The sequence below is a fragment of the Takifugu rubripes genome, chromosome 2, assembly GCF_901000725.2.
Source record: "Takifugu rubripes chromosome 2, fTakRub1.2, whole genome shotgun sequence".
Classification (NCBI taxonomy): Eukaryota; Metazoa; Chordata; class Actinopteri; order Tetraodontiformes; family Tetraodontidae; genus Takifugu; species Takifugu rubripes.
This window is the reverse complement of record NC_042286.1, coordinates 1,731,680-1,755,257: the sequence shown is the minus strand read 5'-3', so window position 1 is coordinate 1,755,257 and position 23,578 is coordinate 1,731,680. Positions and strand designations below refer to the sequence as shown.

The 23,578-nt window shown below is 40.0% G+C and overlaps 1 protein-coding gene across 1 annotated transcript; it reads left to right on the top strand.

Moving 5' to 3' along the window:
• The first annotated feature begins 1,364 nt into the window (after positions 1-1,364).
• Positions 1,365-22,382, top strand: LOC115247717 (uncharacterized). Its single transcript, XM_029830363.1, has 5 exons — positions 1,365-1,875; positions 6,741-10,520; positions 11,275-11,395; positions 13,007-13,897; positions 19,191-22,382. Exons 2-5 carry the CDS (start codon positions 7,181-7,183, stop codon positions 19,726-19,728), a joined length of 4,890 nt encoding a protein of 1,629 aa, XP_029686223.1. The 5' UTR covers positions 1,365-1,875; positions 6,741-7,180; the 3' UTR covers positions 19,729-22,382.
• The last annotated feature ends 1,196 nt before the right edge of the window (positions 22,383-23,578 follow it).

Sequence of the window (23,578 nt, the reverse complement as noted above, 5' to 3'; positions counted from 1 at the left end):
CTGATAGATTTATTTACTGGGTGTTAGACGTGGTTGAATTCCTCAGCTTACAGGTATTTACTGCTGACAAACAAAAGAGGATTATTGCGTAAGAAGTATTCTCATATGGCTTGAGTTTCTATGGGGGCAGATGGTTGATGTAAATGGCAGATATGATGCTCCGATTGTTCCACTACTCCGATTGTTCCTTCACTTCCACTACTTTTTTTCCCTGTAGCTTATTTGATTTTAAGATAGAACACTCATTAATGTAGGTTATTTGGTAGTGTAATGCCTTGTGGTTTTGCAAGGTAACTATGTAGTTTTGATTGTGAGCAAAACAAATTTTGTAGAATATGGTTTTTAAATGAATCCTGAAGCCATTTACATGGCTATTTGTATTTTAGGGTATTTGTACGATGCATGGTTCATCTAAACCAAATATAACTCTCCTAATCAGTACACCACTATGTACATACAACTCAATAATATGAGTAATTTGTGTATAATTTGTGTACGGTTTACATTTTTAAATGGCCCTCTTTGGTAGTGTTCTTAAGGTGGCGACAGAAAAATTTGCAGATTTTTTTTAGTGTATGTGGGGGGTGTAGCGTGTCTGGAGCATCAGGATGTGCCGTTGATCATTTGTTTTATTGTTCGAGAGATGAAACTGTGAGTGGCAATCAAAAGGTGTGGGCAGCTCCCTGAAATCCTTTTCCTTGGAAATAAGTGAGGCTGGTTTTGCTGTAGCCACCTACGTTCCTTTTTTTTTTTCTTTTTATCGGTGCATGCTAGAGCTCCTGCTCTTGCTGCAGCAGCTACTGCTGCGGCTCCTGCTAATTATTCTCTACGTTATTTTGTCTTTGTTCCAAATAGAGTCTGTATTTGATTTAATTCCCTCTGGTGGTGATCATTTTAAAATGGATGGCAACGCAAAACTATATTTCACACAGTTTTGTATTTCATTATACCTGATTCTGCTATTTGCTTTTGGAAATAATTACAGTTTTCATATTTTACTGTTCGAGACATGAGTATTCATGATCCTCTCTCACTCATTCTGCCGCCTCCACATTGATATGGTGTGTTGGATTAACGCTGAGGTGAAGAGTGGGAGGTAGAGGGCAAACTGAGAGGACTACAACACAGAGGGAAAGTGAGTGGGAGATAGATAGATAGATAGATAGATAGATAGATAGATAGATAGATAGATAGATAGATAGATAGATAGGTAGATAGATAGATAGATAGATAGATAGATAGATAGATAGATAGATAGATAGATAGATAGATAGATAGATAGATAGATAGATAGATAGACAGACAGATAGAGAGAGAGAGAGAGAGAGAGAGAGAGAGAGAGCAGTTAAATGTGTGTGGAGGTAAGATAAAAAGCGGAAAAAAGAGGAAACCAAACCAAGGAAACCAAAAACACCTAGAGAGGAGAAGTTGGTCTCTGCAGCTTCATAGCTCTCAAAGCCCTGGAGCTGTATAGTGTATACATGGGAGGGAGAAATAGAGACAGGGAAACAGAAGGCTAGAGCTAGAGAGCAAGCGAGGCTGAACTGAGGAAAAGAAAAGCTTGACAACAGAGAGAGGGAGAGAAAGAGGAGGATGGTTTGTGTTGGTGTGCTGGTTGGCAAAGAGGGAGTTTGTCAAAAAAGCCTTCCTCTGACAGAAGGCATGATTCACAGCAGAGAGAGAGGCAGCACAAGCGAAAGAAAGAGAGAAAACAGCAGAAAGAGAGAGAGAGAGAGGGAAAACGGGGAAGAGATGCCAGTAAGAACAACAAATCAAGGATGCTGATTTGAGAATGACAAGACATCAGGAGGATGGACAAAGCTCGACGGAGTGGACTAAATGATGCCGTTTAATGAGCGTAACCGTGGCGATAAGGTGCTTCATTTTGTATTGATCTGAGAAAAATAGAGCAGCAGTGGTGAACGAGAGAGGTAGAGATTTTGCAGAACAAATGTGATTTCAAAGATCGATGGAGTGATTGTAGGACTGATTTGTAATGATTGCCAGTCTGCCTTTTGATGAAGCTGAACTAATTTGTGATGGAAGCATCGCTAACAGATGCTAATTAGGTGGTGGTTTCTCTTAAACAATTGCGTGTTTCTGAAGTATGGTTTGTTACCGCCATAGATTCACCAGACTTTGAGTTGGTAGCTAGGTGCATTTAAAGGAGGACTGCTGGAAAACCTCTATTTCAGAATGCCCCAGAATTTACCTTGTTCTCAAATACTTCTCATTGATGGAGGAAATAGCATTGAAGGATTCTTGAAGTCATTTTTAACTTTATTTCAGGCATCAAATTTGCATGGTTTGTTTTTTGCTATTCAGTACACTTAAGGCACAAGGAAAGCTCTGTTGCACTTTACCTATTTTTGCACAGATACAACTCACTATTGCTCATCGCTCATCATTTCATGGCTTACTTTTGGTATAGAAAAGGTCCCACTTCTATTGTATATAGTAACCTATATTAGGAATGCTGAAATACAAAACACAATGGCTGTATAAAATCATACATAAATACAGTAATGGATGTATGTTTGTACTAAGATTATAAAATATATGTTATGTTTAAGTAAGCTATTTAGTTAACTGTGGGTAGTATATATTTTCTTTGACTGTGTAGGCGTCACACAGGTTTCTATATGGGTACCAAAATGAACAGAGGAGCGTTGCAGCAGTTGTTAGAGATAACAAATTTCTTAGTCTTGTTTTATTGTCTCGTGTTTTGAAGTGACAGCTTCCTGCCCTTGTGTGCTGACAAACCTTTAGTGATTTTCTGTCCCATCGTGTCCGTTCTGCAGTACCTGGTGCATTTAGTGTCTCCTTTTCCCCGCTTCATGCTATTGCCTCTTGAAAGTATAGTGATCTGCTGTTTGTAAGTTTAGAGTTTTATGTTTCCTCATTTTGAAAGAGACACATTGATTCATTTCTCCTGCCTCACGTTGCGCATTTGAGTTCTTGTGTCCCAATTACGCCGATCTGGCCACCACGGACCAAAGCAGACGTTTTGTGAGAGGCTATCAGATCCCAGGGTACCTAGCGTAGCAATTGGAGATGCAGTTGACAGCCGTAGGGAATTGCTAAGCTGATATCATCAGATCCATGAAAAGACAACCTCTAGGAAAGCCAGAGCTGGCCCAGTGAACACAACAGCTCTTAAAGCAATTTTTACCTTTATTACACAACTCTTACAAAAAATTTGACCATGAACAACTCCCCCTCTCTCCAAAGTCCCACTCATTTCATGCTGCCGGACCTCTGACACTCCCCTCACTTCCCTTACACAAGTGGTGGGAAAGTGAATGTTGAGGCAGAGGAGGCATAAAGTGCTTTTCCACTACACAGTATCGGCTATACATGTTTCAACTCCACACTGTACGGCATGGCCATGTTGCTTTTCCATTACACCATATTACCTCTTCAATGAAGGCAGGATCTTCATGACATGGCGGTTGTAAACTCTTGTGATGCAAAATGTAGCAAGACCTCATTGAAAGTGCGCATGCATTTTTAAGTGACACTAAACATAGTGTGATTTTTCAAACGTTGCTGAAAACCTGAATTTACATTTTTCCTCATTAGCGAAGCAATGGCAAGCAAGCTGGGGGCAGAGTTATTTACCAATGGGGTGGCTAGCTGCTTAGCTTAAAACAGTACCAAATAACCTAAACATTTCTGAAATAGCATGTTCACAAATATGCTGTTTCATGTCAAACAGTCCACCATGGGCTACACCAACTCTCTACTATGCGTGGCAGACAGTGAAATATATACGTTATATATGTAACATATAATATTGTAGTGTGTTTGGGGCGTAGGAGTGATGGGGTTTCCAGCATGCTTTGGGACGGTGTGTTTGAGGATATAATTAATAAAGTCAATTATGTTAAAAATCACCAGAAATGTTATCTTTCACACAATCGTGGTACTGCTCTACACACTAATATTGCTGTGTTCCAGTAGTCCAGAATTAGTGATTAGTGAAATAATCACATTAACATCATGAGTAAATTTCTGTGGTTAGTGACCTCCCTTCAATAATAGCCGTCATAATTATAAGTTAGAGGTTAATAAGCAGCATTTCTCGTGTGGCGCACAGCTGTTTGACGCAAAGTTGCATCAAACAGCTGTGTTAATTTACCCAAACAGAAACATTTTTCAGATATTTTAGTTTCGATATTGTCATACACTTGTGTGAAGGTGCTGTCAGCTCATTAGTCACAGTCCAGGAGAGGGCTGGGAATAGATTTACTGAACAGTTTACTTATTAGCCATTAAGTCTTTTAGGTCTAGGTTAACTCCATCTTCCAAACAGCTCTTTGTTGGATCAGGGTACCCCCTTGCCTGCACCCATTAATATTTATTTTTTGAAATATTGTTTGCGTAGTTCTCGTGACTTGACACTGATATCAAATATTATGACCTGAACATAATAGTATCTACTCAGCACGCTTGAAACGCCAGCTGAATAAAAAAGTACACACCAAACTAACGTTCATAATTGTGTGTCAATCGTGACGTTAATCTTCTTTGCACAAATAACATATTACAGAACTATAGTAACTGATTGCATTTGAATGCTTTTTTATCACATGTAATACTGCGTTCCAGGTTTAAGCAAACTAAAACGAGACCGCTCTGTTGCTCTGCAGCAGAGGCGCACGACTCTCAAGCAGTGACAGCAGTAGGAAAATAGAAGGGACGCAGGGCCGGATGACAGACAGGAAGCTCTGGTCACACTGTTATCAGATATGTATCAGAATTGAATCTTCATGAGTTTCAACATTTGCTAGATTCTTTTATATTTTAGCTTACATATGTGCATCAGAAGCATTTAAAGATTCTTTTTTTAAATTCATGGCTATAAGAGAGGGATCAACATAGATGCAGGATGACCTTTTGACCTACAGAGGGCCTCCTTCAACACCACAACTCCCAGTGCTGCAATAGAATCGATAAGAGTCTGATGGCCCAGAATTGGTATATAAACGTGCTTCCATTAAACCAGCCTCCTGAGACCATTACAGTGACTGAGAAGAAATGGTGGACCGTGACTCATCGCATCCCTTAAAGATTATAATTAAAAATGGCACACTGATTTCTTGGCTTTTCATTTGACTCCGCCCAACATACCTCCATATTTGCTGTCCCAGTGCATTAAAAGCAAGGCCATATCTTCAACAACCTCCACAGTGCTTATCTGTTAGAAGGAATGGGCTAACTGCAAACTGCAAGTTATGTGTAATAACTTGGTCTTGTCTTCTGATGAAACTTTACACATCATGGATGTTAGAAAGGAAATAAAATAATTAATTCACTGCCAAGGCTCCTCCACACAAACCAACTTCTTACTCTCTAAAATACTGCTGAAACCTGGAGAAGAAACTTTCAGTCTGACACAATTTATGACTTATAATAAGTTTTTTTCCCCCAGAAGACAATAATCCCAGACATACAGCAAACGTTAAAACAGAAATAATTCAATGACCAGTTAAATGTTTTGGAGCTTATTGTTACTAATTCTGTAGTTCCAGTTATTATCATAGACAGACAAATTATCATACTTAGGGGGTCGTCTAATTATTAGGTTAACATCTTAGCTATGCTGCTATAGGCCGAGGCTGCCGGGGTCCAGAAACATGATCACCTGACAGGCCTCTGTCACCCCACTGGGTCATGGTTTCCTCTCCTCTCCTCTCCTCTCCTCTCCTCTCCTCTCCTCTCCTCTCCTCTCCTCTCCTCTCCTCTCCTCTCCTCTCCTCTCCTCTCCTCTCCTCTCCTCTCCTCTCCTCTCCTGTCCTGTCCTTCCCTCTACCTCTCCTCCCCCTTCTCCTCTCTCTCTACCCAGCCGGCCATCAGCAGGAGGGTCCCCCTACATGAGCCTGGTCCTGCTCAGGGTTTCTTCCTGTTAAAGGGGAGTTTTTCTTTGCCACTGTCTCTTGTTGGGGGTCAGGCCCTGGGATTCTGGAAAGTGCCTAGAAACAATTTTGATTTCAACAGAGACTATATAAATAAATAATGATTGATTGATAAAATATGTGGCTGGGCTTGAAAAGAGCTGTTCATGCTCTGCTGGGCAATGAGACAGAGCTCTTTTGAAAGAAATAATATTGTAAAAAATTGTAGTGTCCAAATGTGTCCACCTGATTGAGACATACTGTATCCATACAGACTCAGTGCTGTGATTTCAACCAAAGGTAAATCTACTAAATACTGAACTGAAGGGAGTTAAAAAAAAAAGGGCCAACACGATAGAGCATAGTGCCCCACCCTAATTATTTCCTAGTTTTCAGTGTGTTCTCTTGTCCTGATCCTTGTTTTATCTGTTCTTACTGCTGCCTCTTTTGTCCATATATATGATGTATAATTCTGCTGCAATTATGCATGTGTATGCATATATGCACATTTTTACTTGAGAGGAAGGTTTTTCTCAACAAAATATTTATAAATGTTCTGCAGGCACTTCTGTAGTCTGATTTTTTTTGGGAATTCCTCCTTGAGATGTAATATTGAAAGAAAATTATTGTAATTACTTAAATAACATTGTTGGGAATTTTATTGGTACCAGGCATGTATACTGATCTTTAAGTTGACTTTTTTTTTTTTTTTTTAAGAAAATAGTACAATGTCTTTGCAATCTGATATCATTATGTTTTTTTTTGTTTTTTTTAATTGTTTATGACTTTTTCCAGGGCTATCTTCTATTCAAACTGAATGTTTTTTCCTTATTTTATGTGCAGCCTGGCAGCAGTTTTCAACAATGGCAAACAAGATGACTGAAGAAGACTAGACCTTCCATTCACTGTGCTCAGCCTTTGTGTCTGACACAACACATCGTTCCTGGATGAAGACATAATTGGCTGCCACAAGAAGAGGAAAACGCAAACAAAAGAAAAACATCGAAGATAAATTCAAATATATTCATACTGAACAGAGTGGTAGAGAAAATGAGCCATGGGGAAGGATAGAATCGTGCTTCAGTACTTCAGTGCAGAAAAATGACTTTTTTGGCTTATATTTTTCTTTAATTTTTTCAATGTTTACATCATAGCTGGCTGCCAAAAGATTTGAAAAACTATTTATTTTCAGAGGTGATAACATTAAAACACTCAAAATTCGTCCTTCAAATTTGGCACATTCCTCCCACCGTCCACTCCCACAGACAGCCATCCTCCCAATCATGGGCAAACCTCTTAGCCGTCCTGGATGCTTCAGGAGAAGTTCCTGCTGCCTGGAGAAACATGGGGCTGGGGATGTGGGAGTGGGGGGGAGAGTGGTAGGAATGGAAACAAGGTATGGGGATGGCTACATACCCCAACGGTCCATCTATGAAACAATGTGCATGAACGAACAGATAGACAGGAGAGACTTTGGAGCTGAAGGGAGCTTTAGCTACTCTGCAAGTGGTTCTCTGAGGGTTAGCAGGAGTCCAGTGGACATGTGTGACCCACAGCCTCGCTCCTTAACTCCAAACCCTTCGTTTGTGCGAAGACTAGATGAACGAGCCATCTATGACTCCTTGAAACTTGGGTGTCCAGATGTTGATGGAAATAGCTGTCATTCCCCGGGACATTTTCCAAGATCAGTGTCTCCCTCTGTTTCCTCATTCTCAGCACCTGGAGTGTCGTCATCTTCTAAGAAACATCACCATCATTATCACCACCACCACGGAGACAGTGCAAAAAGCAGAGATGGACGACAATCCTGGAAAGTCTTGACACCTCCCAAACACTTGGAAAGCCTAGAGCTTACTACCACAGAGTTGATTGACAGGGGAAGTGGTTGTCTGAACCCAGGACAATACCCTCCGACTGGTGTACAGTCCCTAACCTCACCTGTAATTTCTCCCTTCTCTGCCTCACCTCTATCTTCAGGTTACCATACTCCAGTGTTTTTCTCCCCAGCCAAACCTCGGCCAAGTCAGAGTCAGAGTTTGCGCTGCTCCCCTCCTCATGTTATTCAGCCGAGGCACTATTCCCAAAGTCAGAGCCTTAGGCTATCACCACCCCATGAGCTTCGACGGTCCCCCTATCGCACTCCACTTGTCCAACTGTCTGTTCATGACTTGGAGCAAGACCTGAGGGATCGAGGAGGAGGATGGGGTCGGAGTGAGCGAGAAAGGGAGTGGGAGAGGGAAAGGGAAAGAGAAATGGAGAGAGGCTGGACCCAACGTGAGTGGGAAAGAGAGAGGGAAAGGGGAAGGTTGCAGAGAGAGAAGGCTAGAGAAAGGGAGAGAAGGGAGACGTCAACTTTTGGGACTTTTGGGTATGGTAGAGCAGTTCCTCTGTGTTCAGACAGAGACTCTGTGTTTTTAGAGCCTGATCAGGTCTTAGACACAACACCACTGTTATTTCCTCACCCTTCACCATCACCCTCCCCAAATGCTGCTCCCAGAATGGGCACGGGAGCTGTGGGTAGGAATAGAACTGGGTCAAAAATTGGACCTGAAAGTTTAGGTGGGGTCATGGTTTCTCAAAATGACAATAGAGGTGTGAATTTGGTGTTGGTGGATAGCAAGCATGGGTGTGGGCCAAGGTTAGCCAATGAAATTGCAGTAGGAAACATATCAGAAGATGAAATCAGGGCAGGAATAAATAGAGCAGAGAGCTGGAATAAATATGACAATGGATCCAGAACTAGCATTAAAAATGGCTCTGAAGCAAGAATGTGCTCCCAAGTGAAAACGAGGCCCGGAGGACGGGATTTAGAGGGAAGAGTGCAGTCTGGGATGGAAAATAACAGTTCAGCACTAAACAAAGACAGACACAGGGGAGGGTCAAAGACTGTAAAAACTGTGACTAAATCAGAATGTATTACTGACACTAAACCTACATGTGTGGCTTACTTTGACAGCGAGGTTAAAGATAAAGTTGGGTTTGAAACTAAATCTCAGTCAGGGATGAAGCAAATGATCAATACAGAGGTTGAGGCCAAAAATTATTCAAATCAGATGGAGACCATGACAGCAATAGAAACTGGAGGCATAGTTACAGTAAATAATGAGATTGTTTCAGAAGTGGAGTCAGGGGTAGAGAGCAAAGTTGAGAACAATCTGGTTATACCTACAGCATCTGAAAGTATGGAGGTAGTACAACATGAAGTGAGAAATGAAACTGTGGCAATGTCAAAAACAGAAATGCAGGCTGTCACTGAAAAACAGATAAACCAACCAACAGATAAATCACAGACTACTGTAGCCAGAGTTAATAAAGATGATACCAAACCCACAAATGAATATGAAAAACAACCTTTGAACATTGAGCCACCTGATTTGAACCAAAAAGAAAATGATTCTAAGCCCCAAAAGACAAGATCATCCAAATCCAGCTCCAGGACTAGACCTGGAACTGCCACAGGAATACAGCCAGGCGTGATCAGCCCCAGCCCAAACAAGACACTTGGAGACCTTGAGGCGACATGTCCTGCTGAAAGCATTGAATCGACCTGGCCGCGTAGAATTATAGTCAGGAAAAGAACTGTTCGGCAAGGTGGAGCACTTCACAACCTCCCCATTCTCCCTCCCCTCCCCTCTGTCCTTTCAGCACTGGAGAAGAGGCGCCCACATGGCCCCCTCCAGCCTCATCCAGGCCATTTTTCGGAAAACCAGCTGTCAAATAAGATGAATCCTACAAGTATAGTGGGACGATGCTCATTAAAAGAGCCCTCTCATTCAGAACCAGGAGAGGGAAACAGTTTGGTGGGCAGGGCATCCCTGAAGGAGCAGAACTTGGAACACTGGAGAGTCTACAGAGACACGAATGAGCCCAGAAGATCCAGGAGCAAGGAGAAGCATGGACAGAAGGCTAATAAAACAACTGAGCAGGAGGAGGGGAAAGTAGAGGAAAAAAATGGAAACAATGGCAAAACAGATGACAGCATGGCTAATGAGCAAGGGGAAGTGGACAAAGGCCTTGTGGAGGAAAACAAACAAGATGAGTCGAACAGGATAATTGAAGAAAAAGCGCAAAATATGGAAAAAGATGAATATGTTAAAAAGGGAAAAGATGGAGATGTGAATCATGAAAGAATAGAAGAAAAATATAACATAGATGAAAATCAAGAAGCCCATGGACAAAATTTAAAAGTTGTGGCTACGTTAAAGAGAGAACCAGGTGAGATGGAGGGTGGTGATGGAGGAACAGAGGAAGGAGATGTCGAGAGTTGGGATGAAGTCCTCGAGATGGTTACCACTTTGTGGGATGACTGCTGGGATAAAGGAGGAACTGGAGAAGATGATACAGATTCCATCTCTGGCTCCTTACAATGTTGGCCACTTCTTCGGCCCCCAGTTGGCTTTGGGGGCTCCCATCCCCCATCCTCTGCTGCCTCGGAGCTCAGCCTGACGGAGTTAGAAAGAAGAGCCAGGGAGCTGGACTCTGACCTGGAGCACCTAGATCTGTCTCAGCCCCATCAGGACATGCTGGATTTATATCAAACACCAACAGATCCACAGACAGAACGAGCTGACATGTACCAAACCCACCCTGGACCACAGAGAGAGAAAACAGCACTTGTGACAGGTAAATATAATTGGTAGTTATGTCAACAGAGAACAATTTCACATTTAGAATATTGTGCTTACTTGACTGATCTGACATACTATGCTGCATTGATATTGACCAGTATTTAATAATCATTAATAAGTTTAAGTTTTTCCATCCTTTATCACTATTTCTTTCGAGGAACCAAAACTTTCATGTTCACAATTTTTCCTTTATGTTATTTGTATTTTGTGATCATTAAATTTATAATAAAGTATAATTTTCTCCCAGTGCATGACACTCAAAAGACACTTGATAGCATATTTAAGTATAATATAACATACTTTCTTAAGGACCTGACAAGAAGAAAGTAGGGTCAGAAGACATTTTTAACTTGAACTACACTGAATACAACTTGAAGCTACTTATGCAAAAAATTTTTTTAGCATCCTTCAATTCATGTATGTAAGAAGATTCAATTTGTCACCTTATGTGTTTAGAAGTGTTTCTTTAAAATACAGTGTAGATCATTGATATATGATATGCAGATTTTAGATAGCAAAAAAGGAAAAGACTGAACACAATAGCAGAGGATAAGGAAAAAGGATGACAACTCAGTTAGTGAGCCATTGACTGTACTATAGATGTCGGTATTCTAAAATGGACTTCTATGAAGAGCAGCGGACATAGCAGAGAAGTCACGGCTTGTTTGTCCTCTTCATTTTCACCACAGGGATTTGGATTTGCTGATTTTAAATTTGCTGAATTTAATACATGTTGTATTTTCCTGGAGTGGGGAGCAGATCTCAGGTCAGTTTGGAGCTTGGTGCTTTAGGCTCATCAACTTCAGACCCAAACAGATCTGCAGATGACTGGTCAACCAAGTCAGCCAGGACCTCCACTGTTGTCACAAGGTAATTCCAGACAGAACAATTCAATCAAGAATGGCAAAACACAGTATCTTTTTAATTGTTTTTTTTTCTCCACTGATAGGAACATCAAATATTTAGTAGGTCAATGTTGGGCTATAGAGTGAGAACAGGCATATCCAGTACACTTGAGCACTGGATTGTTGATACGTTATTTAAAAATATTCCAATGTGTCTTCCATGGATGCCAGAATTTGGCTTACCAAGTTTCTGTAGTATTCCAAACTCCAAGATGGGAATTAATATCAAATTAAGAGTTGGGGTGGTAGAAGTTCAAAGTCAAGATAATAACATGAAACATGTAATCTGTAAATTTAATTTCTAAAGTAATACATTTAAGAAGCATTTCATAAAATTAGCTTTTATTTACTGCTGACTATGAACACAAGTTGTGTTGGTGACTACTTTATCCATTTCGGGGTCACGGGGAAGGTATACATATGGGCAGCGCTCTGAAGGTGTTTCGGCACCTTCCCCTACTACCAGAACACCTTCCACATTTTATCTGCGCTTGGGCTTGACCTGAGGAGCCTTCACTTCTGAGCCTACTCCCCCACAGACTGAGCTACCATGAACACAACTTAAGTCTTAAGCAATGTGGTCTCAAATCTTAACCAATGTGGTTTAAACACACTGGCTCTGATTTACTTTAGGGTTTTACAAGGAACATGGTAATGATACCAGAATGTATTAAATCCAGGTGGACATTGACATGTGGTTGTTGTGTTGCAAGTCTCTTCTTCTGTGGTACATATGTATTGGCAGTGAGGTCCAGATTCAAATGGACCTAATTAAGAAATGGTGCCTAATCCAGGTAGTTCCTTTAAAGCTATTTATATTATTGTATGCCTTGGATAGCTAATGGCTCAAGTTAGGAATACAGCATGGACAGCTCATATTTTGCTCAACACACTCCTTACTAACACACACACACACACACACAGATTTTACTTTTTTACATATGATGGCTTCCTTTTCTGTACTCTATATTGCAGTAAATACTTTAAACATTTACTTGGTTACTGGTGGGTCCAGAATGTTTGCATGCTGTTCTTTAAAATTAGGTGTTATAATTAGGTGTTATATTTTCTACCCACTCAGTCACTCTTATTCTGTCCATAGTTATTCTGTCAGCAGTCTTCTTATTAGAATGTATTTTATTGCTGGTGTCATAAAGCCACCACAAAGGAACAGATCATATAAGTACATAATGAAGAAGCAATAAAAAGCATCATTTCTATTGCTTTATTTTCCCTCATCTTAAAATGTTGTGCTTTTCTTGGTCCACCTGCACCTCATGCTCCCATCAAACATATATACCTTTCCTTTTTCCTTGTTATGAACTTTGGCTTGATCCATGTGGATCTTTTTTCCCTGAATCTTTTCACATTGCACTTACAGCTTTTAAGCAATTCTTCATGTTGACTATATGTCTGTTTATTTTTAATGAGCAACAGTATTGCTGTATTATAATAGACTAATTGACACCAACTTTAGTAATTCTGACTTTAGCAAGTCTCTGAGAGGATGAGGACATTGTTACTCATGCTTCCTGGGTTTTTCCAAGTAATACCATTTTTGCTGTCTTTTTTCTAGCTCGAATAAGGAGGACAGCTCTCCAGACTCCAATCTTACACTAGAGTCAGAGTCTAGTGGCATCTTTCTCTCTTCATCCAATCAGAGTCAGGAAGAGGGTGGCTCTGACAGTGATCAGCCAATCAGTGGCTCTGACCTAGGCAGTAGCAACACTTCACTGGAGAAGGATTCTGATGATGGTGGGTTAAAAGAATGGGGCAGGGAGGAGAGTGCAGAACTACAGTGGTGTTACCCATCTCTCTTGAACACTTCCCAGCATGAAGATATAGATGTTGATCCTGAAAGAGAGGAAGCAGGACATCCAAACATTGGGGGAGGTGACGAGAAAAGCATATATATAAACAAAGAACAAGATGATCATTTAGGGATTTCAATCAATAAGAACATACTTGACCATTCCGACATTGGGGATTCATCAATGTTAACGGCATCACTCAGTGGAACAGTGCCATCCAGGAAAAGAGTGACCGTCATGAGGATGGACTCTCCTCTTCCCCTCTCTCCCTCCAAACCGCCGAGCAAACATCTTCAAGATCCTAAACAAAAGCCAACCAGACCCTCAGGACTAAAACTTGGTGACATCGATCCATTTGTCCAATCAGACAGCTTTGTTTACCTTGCAGTGTCAGCAAGACCAGGACTGCAGAGTGAAGTTACCAGAGGTTCCGAAGTTCCCATTCATGGGACCACAAAGCAAGAAAATGTACACCATTTGGATAGCCTGAAAACACACTTTACCCAGTCGAATACAGAGTGGCAGGCGAAGATGACTCAAATTACTCCACAGAAACCAGAGGAAGTAGATTTCTTGTGCACTGACAGCTTTGTTTACCTGGCTGCTCCAGCATGCCTTCTACTGGGTCCTGATGGAACTACATCATACAGTGGAAGGTATGTGTATTTTTCTATGTTAATTGTAACCCTTGCATCTTGGGACTACAGGTGGCAATTAGTTAAATCTGGTGGAACCATCTCCCCATTTCTTGTCAATAATTAATTTTATTGCATGCTGTCCCTTGATAAATGAAATGACAAGGTAAATACACCATTCATCCAACCATCAATTATATTATTGTGTTGGGAAATGAATAAGTACTTTGAAAGTTCTATATTTGTTATTTTTAAATAAGAGCAGTTTGTGGAAAAGGAACTGTTATAACATTTTTGTTGACTTATTGTAGTTAGTAATTGATATTTATAGATTCTGACGTCAAACCTACAGATGTTTTGGCTGCATGTCCGGTTGTTAAAATTGGAGGCCGGTTGAAGTTCTACAAGATCCCTACTATATCCTGACTATTTCAGGCAGAATTCATGTTCACAGAACAATTGAATCATGACAGCAAACAACACAGCACAATGTTTATCTTGCCATATAAGATCTATTTGCCGAAAGGCTGTAGTTCTCTGCTCTATTGATTTTCAACCAAACCTTATAAATAGTAGTCTTCTATCCTTGTCTTTGGCAGAGGAGGGTTTCTGATTTAAGGACACAAAACCCTGAGTCTGTGGCATGGTATTTAACATTCTATAATCACCACAAATAACAGTCATAGCTATCAAATTACTTGTATGATTTTAGCTTTTCTTTCAAGTGCATACTAGGTTTCTCTACCTAATACTTTAAATATCTGCCTGCTAACCCCCTCATCCCATTCGCTAAGAGTACGTGGCAAGTGTAGCTTGACAAGCCATTGCTCTCCACCAGACCTCCCTTAACAGAATGCATAAGCAGCTTGTGTCCATCATCATTGTAAACAATGATCTATACTCTAATGCAGTGGTTCCTAACCTCGGTTTGATCAAACCCCAGGGGTTCAGGGAGTCAGTTTCAGGGGTTCGGCGGAGGTCAAGACACACACCGGACTCATATGATTCGTGATGACACTCCCCACTTGGCCATCACTGGCTGCAGGTGATCATGCTACATTGCTTGGCCTATCTGTGCTGCAGGAAATTTGGTGCGCTCAGTAGTCGAGTTGTGGCTGTTGTGATGGTACGTCATGTGATTTCTTCCTTAATATTTTAATCCCTTTATACTAAGTGTGTCGATCAAAAAAAGGAAGCAGTTGGACAAATATGTACAATATGGATTCACGTGTATAACGGATGGAAGTCAGCGTCTTAATTGCATGATTTGCAATGCCAAGTTCAGCAATTCTAGTCCAGCGCCGACAAAACTAAAGGAACACTTCCTTAAGCTGCATGGAGATGGTAGGGACACAAGAACACAGCGCTTGCTGAATTCAAGGTGAAGAGAGCCAAATTCGATGGAAAGGCTACTTTGCCTGTTCTTGGCATTGTACCCATCAACAAACTGATCCTCACAGCATCGTTTGAAGTTGCTTACCTGATCACATGTTTTTGTGGGGAAATCATGTTTTGCTAGATTTGTTCTTTGAAAAGTGATGTTAATGCAGAGTTCATTTTGTGCACCAGTAAAACTTACCTGTGTCTTAAATTTGAAAAGAATCCCATTTTATTTTTAAATAAAGAAGGGTTTGATCAATGCGCATATGAAACTAGTGGGGTTCAGTACCTCCAACAAGGTTAAGAACCACTGCTTAATGCCTCACATTCATATGTGCTATTGTAATAGGTCTAAAACAGGTTTTGACACGCAGGGCAACTCAGAGGTCAAAATCAGTCATGGGGAGATAGACCCTCACTACACCCAGTTTAATTCAAAGGTAAAGGCAAACTGCTCAACTCTGCTCCGAGTCCACAGCTCAAACTTATTGTTGCGGTCCTTCGAGGCATTTCAGAACCATTTTTGCTTCAGGTCCTAGCACATTATCTTCTTGAATAAGGCCACAGTGATCAGAAAACATTGCATCCATGAAAGGGCATACATGATCTGCAAGAGTGCTCAGTATGGCATGGTCCTGTCTCACTGCTGATCAGGGATCAGCATGGGCAAATGGACCAAATGATACCAGCCACACTTATAAAAACCTCACAAGATAGTCAGAGCATTTCCAAAACAGCTCAGTTTTCAAAATCCTCACAAATATAGGGGGTGTCTGCATAGGCATTTCACCAAAAATTGTACCTTCACAGAGGGATTGCAGATCTCATGCAGGCCAGAGGAGCCATGAGTGGATCATCAAACTACACAATTTTAGGTTGTTCCTTTTCCAATTTAAATTATACTATCACAACTTTTTTGTTATGGCCAAGGTGAGCCCAAGTTGTTCTCTGTCCAGCTTCTTACTTTAAAGTCCAAAGAAGCTGGTCATATAGCCTTGCGTAGACCTCATTTAACTACAAATGGAATAGATTGTCCTTTTTTTTCTATTCCTCGCTCTTATTCTATGTTCTAACTTTTTTGTATGAGTAATGATTTGTTGTATGTGCTGTTTAATAACCAAAGACTTTCCAAATTTAATCCAAAGTGACTGGCTTTGAATAAAAATGAGGAACGTTTCCAACTTCACTTCTTTCATACCTAAATTCAGATAGTTGTGTATTAAGCCAGACAATAGTCTGCTAAAAATGTGCCCTCTACTATTTCCGAAGTAAGTTGCATAGTGAACCAGACGAAAGTCCACTGAAGCATAAATGACAAACCCCATCCTCATGTTGCCCATAAACTGCACAGAGGAATAATGAGCCCTTAAGGCTTACCTATTTTCTCTTATCTAGCAAATAAACTTTGAGAGCAAAATGTTCATTTGCTTTCAGCTTTTTCAGCTTCCAAGATGAAGACATAATCGGTTTTGTGTGTGTGTGTGTGTGTGTGTGTGTGTGCGTGTGTGTGTGTGTGTACTCGGTTAATGAAAGAAAAACTCAATGGTCACAAAAATAACTTGACTTATAACTTGAGTAATAATAAATAAAATTCTATGGAATTTAACCAATGAAAGTCAGACATCACCATGCTTCAGAATAATTAAAAAAATGGACTCATGAAACAGGCCTGGAGAAAAATTATGTTGCCCCTAGAAAAGACTGAAAATAATGTGACAAAGGGACAGGTTAAGCCAAGGTGTGTGCAGTAAATGGCATTAGTCAGTGGGCCTATATATAGGGTTACAGGTAGTCACTGCCCAGTTTGGTGACATGGTGTGTACCAGAGGAAGCAAAGGGATGTGTTGTCTCAGGAGGTTAGAAGGATAATTATAGATGAACATGTCAAAGGTAAAGGCTATAAGACCATCTCCAAGCAGCTTGATGTTCTTGTGACTACAGTTGCACAGAAATTTAAGATCCAACCTGTAGCCTACCTCCCTAGACATGGCTGCAGGAGGAAAATTGATGACAAACCAAACAGAAGGATTATACGAATAGTAACAAAAGAGCACAGAAAACCTTCTAAAGAGATTAAAGGTGAACTTCAAGCTCAAGAAACATCAGTATAAGATAGCACCATCCATCAGTGTTTGAGCCAAAGGTATAAAGAAAAGAACACTCTCCTTACTGTGAAACATGGAGGAGGCTCTTTTATGTTCTGGGGCTACTTAGCTGCATCTGGCATCTGGTCTTGAATCTGTCCAGGGTACAATGAAATCTCAAGACTGTCAAGGGATTATAAAGAGAAATGTGCTGGTTACTCCCTGAAAGCTTGGTTTTAGTCACAGGTCATGGTTCTTGCGGTAGAACATTGACCCAAAACACACAGCTAAAAACACCCAAGAATGGCTAAGAGGAAACCATTGGACTCTTCTAAAGTGGTCTTCTATTAGCCATGACCTAAATCCTATTGAGCATCTTTGGAAGGAGCTGAAACACACCGTCTGGAAAAGGGACCCTTCGAACCTGAGACATCTGGAGCAGTTTGCTCATGAGGAATGGGCCAAACTTGCGGTCCTTCGAGGCATTCCAGAACCATTTTTGCTTCAGGTCCTAGCACATTATCTTCTTGAATAAGGCCACAGTGATCAGAAAACATTGCATCCATGAAAGGGCATACATGATCTGCAAGAGTGCTCAGTATGGAATTGTTTGATTGCAGTGGTTGCCTCAAAAGGTTGTGCAACAAAATCTTAGGTACCATCATTTTTGTCCAAGCCTGTTTCATGAGTTTATTTTTAAAAATAATTATGTTAAAGCATGGCTGAAAAGCATTTTCTGACTTTCACTGGTTAAATTCCATAGAATTTTTATTTATTACTTTTGCCAGATTCAAGTTATTTTTGTTAACCAAAGGATACCAGCAATATATCTGTGTGTATATGTATAATAGATCACACCAGTGCTGATTTTCAGCACAAGATCATGATCTCGAGTGCCATATTGCTTTTGTAAATTTCTAGAACCGTATCGGTTAAAAGGAGAAGAGATTATGATTTGGGGGTGTTTTTTGGCTGCCAACACAAATAGAACCGCAACTGGAAGGTTGACAGACTGGTGCCAATCAGTTAGGTAACGGTTGTTAGAACACCTGTAAAGCAGAATGATATGGTCTGTAAAAAGTCCCATTGCTGTTGTTCTCGATATCAGCACTCATGGAATGTTTCAATTAAGTTAAGGAACCGTGTGTGTGGTAGGATATGGGCATACTATATATTGAGCAGGATGATGGAGATGCAGATAGGTATACATTTGTTTTGAGTAATGGAAAGAGCTGGTAGTTGGTTAATACAACCTCTCAGTCCTTTTTAGAAAATGTAAACTGGAGTATCTTGTGTTTTTCTCTGTTTGTTTTTTCTTTTTGTGCTTCTGTGGCCTTCTATGGTAGAATACCCGCAAGCTTTTTAATGTATTAAAATACAGTCAGTACCTGGTCCTTCAGGTTGAAGGTGTGATTATTGGCTGCATTATTGTTGTGTCACTGTTAATCCAGCCTTAAGTCACTGTTGGCACAAAAATGAAGCTCTTCAAGTCCCTCATCAGTTAATTGCTCCTTATGAAAAGATGGTTAAGGGCTTATGAAGTGTTGTTTGGTGAATTCCTTTTCCATTTTTCCTGTGTTCATCTTTTATGTGAATTGGTCATATATATATATATATATGAAAATTTGTTGAAGGCAGCAAGAAAACAAACTGCTGACATAAATATAGGATAGCAGTGAGATTTCTTTGTCTATACTAGTGTGCTAAACAGTAGACTAGTAGTAGGAATAGACCTTTTTTTTACTACTAAATAAAAACTATGCTAATACTTATTTAATGTGTGGGAAATTTGCATGGAATTCAAATATGCTTAAGAACTGTACATGGTAGTAATGTTGTGTCTTTTTCAGGGATTCAGACTCGGAGAGTTCAGGATCTGGGCCTGTTGATGTATCAGTATATGGTTGTGGCTCAGTGGCAGGAGACAGTGACTGGGATTCAGATCTATCCGATTCCGATCCCACTCGCTCTTCTAGAAATTCTGCTTCTGGGGGCAAATCAGCCAGCACAGCACGTTCCAAGCGGATGCCTGCTGAACTTGGCTGGGATGAAGAAACCATTGAGCCAGAAGTTCCAACTGAGCTGTCAGAGTCACAGGATAAAGCAAGGAAGGTTAGTGAAGTTACCAGCAGCATGACAGACGTTCCCATGGCAACAAACCCCACAGCATCACATAAACCAGTGACACCAACAGAGCAGTCAGCAACAACGAAAAAAGTGACATGGCAGTTTAAACCAGCTCAGAGGTCAGTCTGCACAGGAAGCAAAAAGGAGAAAGAAAAGGAAGTGATATCCCCATCAATGGCAAGATTTATGGAACACGGAGGATCCTCTTCTTCATCCACGTCGTCTTCATCATCATCCCCGTCCTCACAGTCTTCTGGCTGATTTACAGGAGAAATGGTGGAAGCTTTCAATCTCTGGAACAAAGTTGGCTGCAGAGAATTAGACAGGATATTTACTTAATTCTGCAAACACTGATGGCTGGAATAAGTGCAGGGTTTTTTTTTTACCTGTAAATTTGAAATGTTGCATCCACTTGCTGCAATTGCCTTGTTAAGGCTGCAAAAAAGACTTGATACTTCTACTACTGCATCTCTCTTGACTAGCTTACACAGTACTAAATATTAGCAGTACATGTACTAGAACTTGTGGAACTCAGGCATCGTAAAAGTCTTCAGGCAGAGTGTGAGCCTTTAGGCGTGATATGCATAGAATTCCTGGTTTTAATAAAAGACAGGCTTGATTTATTACTTACATTGCTTTAAAACAATGTAGAGTGGAATGTGTAGAAAGATTTTAGTCTATTGAATGTATTGTACAGGGTACGAACAACTACAAAGACATTCGAATCTACATTAGAAAGCCATCCATCTTATCCCTTAACAGGATAACATTAGAGTTCATGTCACATAGATTTAGTCATCTGAAAGTTTTAGTTTGCAAAAAGTTGCAGTAAAGGATTTATATCCTGCATTTCAAGTAATTTAGAAGAATCTAATGTAAATGTGTCTCAGGACTTCTCTTCACTTTTCTTCTCATTTCATGCTTCAGTATCTTCTGCAGCAGGAATAATTCATACTTCCCTGATATGATGCCAGGTTTTGGTGAAGTAATTAAAAAATAAGACTTGTTCCACCTTAAATGTTAAAAATGTAAAACTCAAAAGGTGTGAATATCCACATCCAATCCAATGTTGTTTTGATTTTATTAAAGGATTCTTTTTGGTAAGAGTCTATTATCACCCCAAGGTCAATTTAGAGTTAAATACAAGGCTTTATTGGTGGAAAAAGTATTTTTCTCCTTTTGAAGTCACAAAAACTTGACTTTGTTCTATAGCCACTGTATATCAGATACTGCTTATTGCCATACTGCTGACAAAGCTCAAACTTCAAAGTATACTGTGTATTTTGTATTTACATTCAATTTGAAAGTGTTTTTAACTTTTTTAAGTAATGTATTTTGGAGATATAACTCTAAATGACAGAAAGAGGGGTAGAGAGAAAGAAAGTGTATGAAACAGTGTGAGTAACAGTTATTTGTGTTTGAACATCAAATCAATAGAGCTATAGAAATATCATATAATGGAATTTTATTTATCAAATGAGAGTTAAAATTGTGAATTGAGCAATATGCTTATAGATTCACACTATGAATGTTATCTGTATAGTAATGACGCATTTATTTAAAATTACACTGATTGTAAATGACGTTTTACCTTTAATAATGTTGTTTATATGTCAGGTTTTTCAATATTGATATAGTGCCAGGAATCTCATTGTAACTGCCATAAAAGATGCTATCTAAGCTAATTATTAGCATTTGGCCCTCAGTGGCCCATCTGGCCCCTTTTATATTCTCAGTTTGGTAAGTTCGGTGGTAGCTGCGTTATATTCATATGCACATTTTTTCTGAAATGAATATGCTATCTTCTACTGAGACTAGTTAAAGATTGATCCCATAGGAGATATACACACACTAAACCAAAAAAAAGAATTTGATCGATTTCTGGCTACAGTGGAAACAAAAACACCTCCAAAATTATTCGTCGAATGACAATCCTAAATACAGTTCTCACAAAGCAGGTTTTGTTTTGTTTTTAGCTGGGTTTTTGTTGTTCTGGGGTTTTCTTTGCACAGCAACACGAATTTGGTCTTTATATGAGCAAATGAGACAACTGTGATTGGTTGGTCTCACATTGGTAAGCTATTTGTGCTGGTCAATCTTGGGGCACATGCTGATGAGACCATGTGAATGATAGTTTAATTTAAGCAAATAGCTTGGCTGCTACGGAGTTTTGAAGGCTGATTGCACGGCGGGCCAGTAATGAGAGGGAGCTTAGTGGAACTCACACTGCTTTGATGCATATCTCGAGCTTCTGCATCGTTCACTTGTGTTCAGAATCTACCGTAAATCTGTTAAAGTTACCTAGTTGTGTTTCAGTGGAGCTTTGGAGTGAGTGAATGTGCAAGTGTTTTTGCATGCCAGAACCAGAGTCATTGTTCAGAACTGAAGCTAGTCCCACAAGCTTTAAACCCTTTAGAAACCAACCCACCACCTGGCCTCATTAAGAAGCAGCGAGCCAAGTCATCTTTGCGTGTTCAGCACAGATGCCTGTTTGAATGAGTCAATGTTCATAATTCTCAATCTTTTTCACATAGTGGGGCCATTTTCTTCACTAATTTGGTTGAGTTTAGCTGATATACAATAGGTAGATCTTATATAATTTATGAATGCTGAAGTGTTAAACACCTTAGAGTGTCATATGATATCTGGAGTACATATAATTCTGCAGGTGTCTGAAAATGTCATCAAATAAACTTGGTATCTTGGTGTAAACTAAATTCAATGTGATCAAATAAACTTTATTTATAAATCCATTTCAAAACATCAAATGTCAAACGCTAAACAATATGAATCAAATCAATCTTTATTTATATAGCCTCTGTTGAAATCAAAATTGTTTCTAGGCGCTTTCCAGAATCCCAGGGCCTGACCCCCAACAAGAGACAGTGGCAAAGAAAAACTCCCCTTTAGCAGGAAGAAACCTTGAGCAGGACCAGGCTCATGTAGGGGGACCCTCCTGCTGATGGGGGGCTGGGTAGAGAGGGAGGAGGAGGGGGAGGACATGTAGAGGAGAGAGTATGCAGAGATCAGGGAAATACATTAATTATAACAAAGTGCTGAATGAATAAACTGTTGTAAAACACAATCAGAAAAACAGCTTTAAGAATAGCAATATAAATAAAATAAATTATACTAAGTCACAGTGGACCTCAGTCAGTTGACCATAGAGTTCTTGATAAAATAAAGCACTTTATAATATCAGTGATATGAAAAAGAGTTCTGTTCATCAAGTACTTTTTAAAATATTTAAAATCTTGAAATCAGTCTTAAACCATGCTGTAGGTCAGTCAGTGGAGGGAAGCCAGCAGAGGGGAGATGTGGTCCTGCTTCCGGATTCCTGGAGAAGGTGTGCAGTATTATTCGGAAATGACCAAAGGTGCCCGTCTAATGTCATTGTAAAGTTCCCTGCAGTAGTCCAGGCAAAACGGAGCCTTAGTTGGAAAAAGCCATATTTAACCATAGAGATGATATTCAAGGAAGAGTCCCCATTCCTTTAAAGAAGCAGGTAAATTTGGCAGTCACCTCGTTAATATAAAGTCACCATATTTTGTTTGTTTTTCCTCATTGAACTAATATGAAATATATTATATGCATTGAGAACAGGAATGGTTTAGGCTTCAAACCTCCTTTGGAACTCCAAATGAAACCGATATGAAGGTGATTAAGAACCCCCAAAACTGACCCTAAAGCTGATCTCTGAGAAACCAGTGCAGACATGCAGCAAACATGCAAATTTCACAGGGAAATCGAACCCAGAACCTTCTTGCTGTGAGGCAACAGTGCTAAGCATTGTACCATCATTATAATCATTATTTCACAATTCATAGCATTCTCAAAATTCTTAGCATTTGGAGCCTTACTAGAAATACAACAAAAAATAGCAACTAATCAAAATTACTTTTACACAATCAGAATTTTTGCTGCGATAAATTCACTGGTTATGATGGACTGTGAAACGTAATGGAGTGAAATCCCCCACCCTAATTCACAGCTACATTTGTAGCCTCCAGTAGTTTGTGTGATCCACTATAGATATGCCTTTCCCAGCCATTATCCACCGATCACCACCATTCGGTGGTCAGGCACCATGACGTTCTCCAAGGCTTCTCCA

Excerpts from the sequence above, each read along its gene's own strand:
- LOC115247717 (XM_029830363.1), top strand. The coding sequence starts at position 7,181 with ATGGGCAAACCTCTTAGCCGTCCTGGATGCTTCAGGAGAAGTTCCTGC. Across the intron at positions 10,521-11,274 it reads GAAAACAGCACTTGTGACAG|TGGGGAGCAGATCTCAGGTC; the intron begins GTAAATATAATT and ends ATTTTCCTGGAG. Across the intron at positions 11,396-13,006 it reads ACCTCCACTGTTGTCACAAG|CTCGAATAAGGAGGACAGCT; the intron begins GTAATTCCAGAC and ends TCTTTTTTCTAG.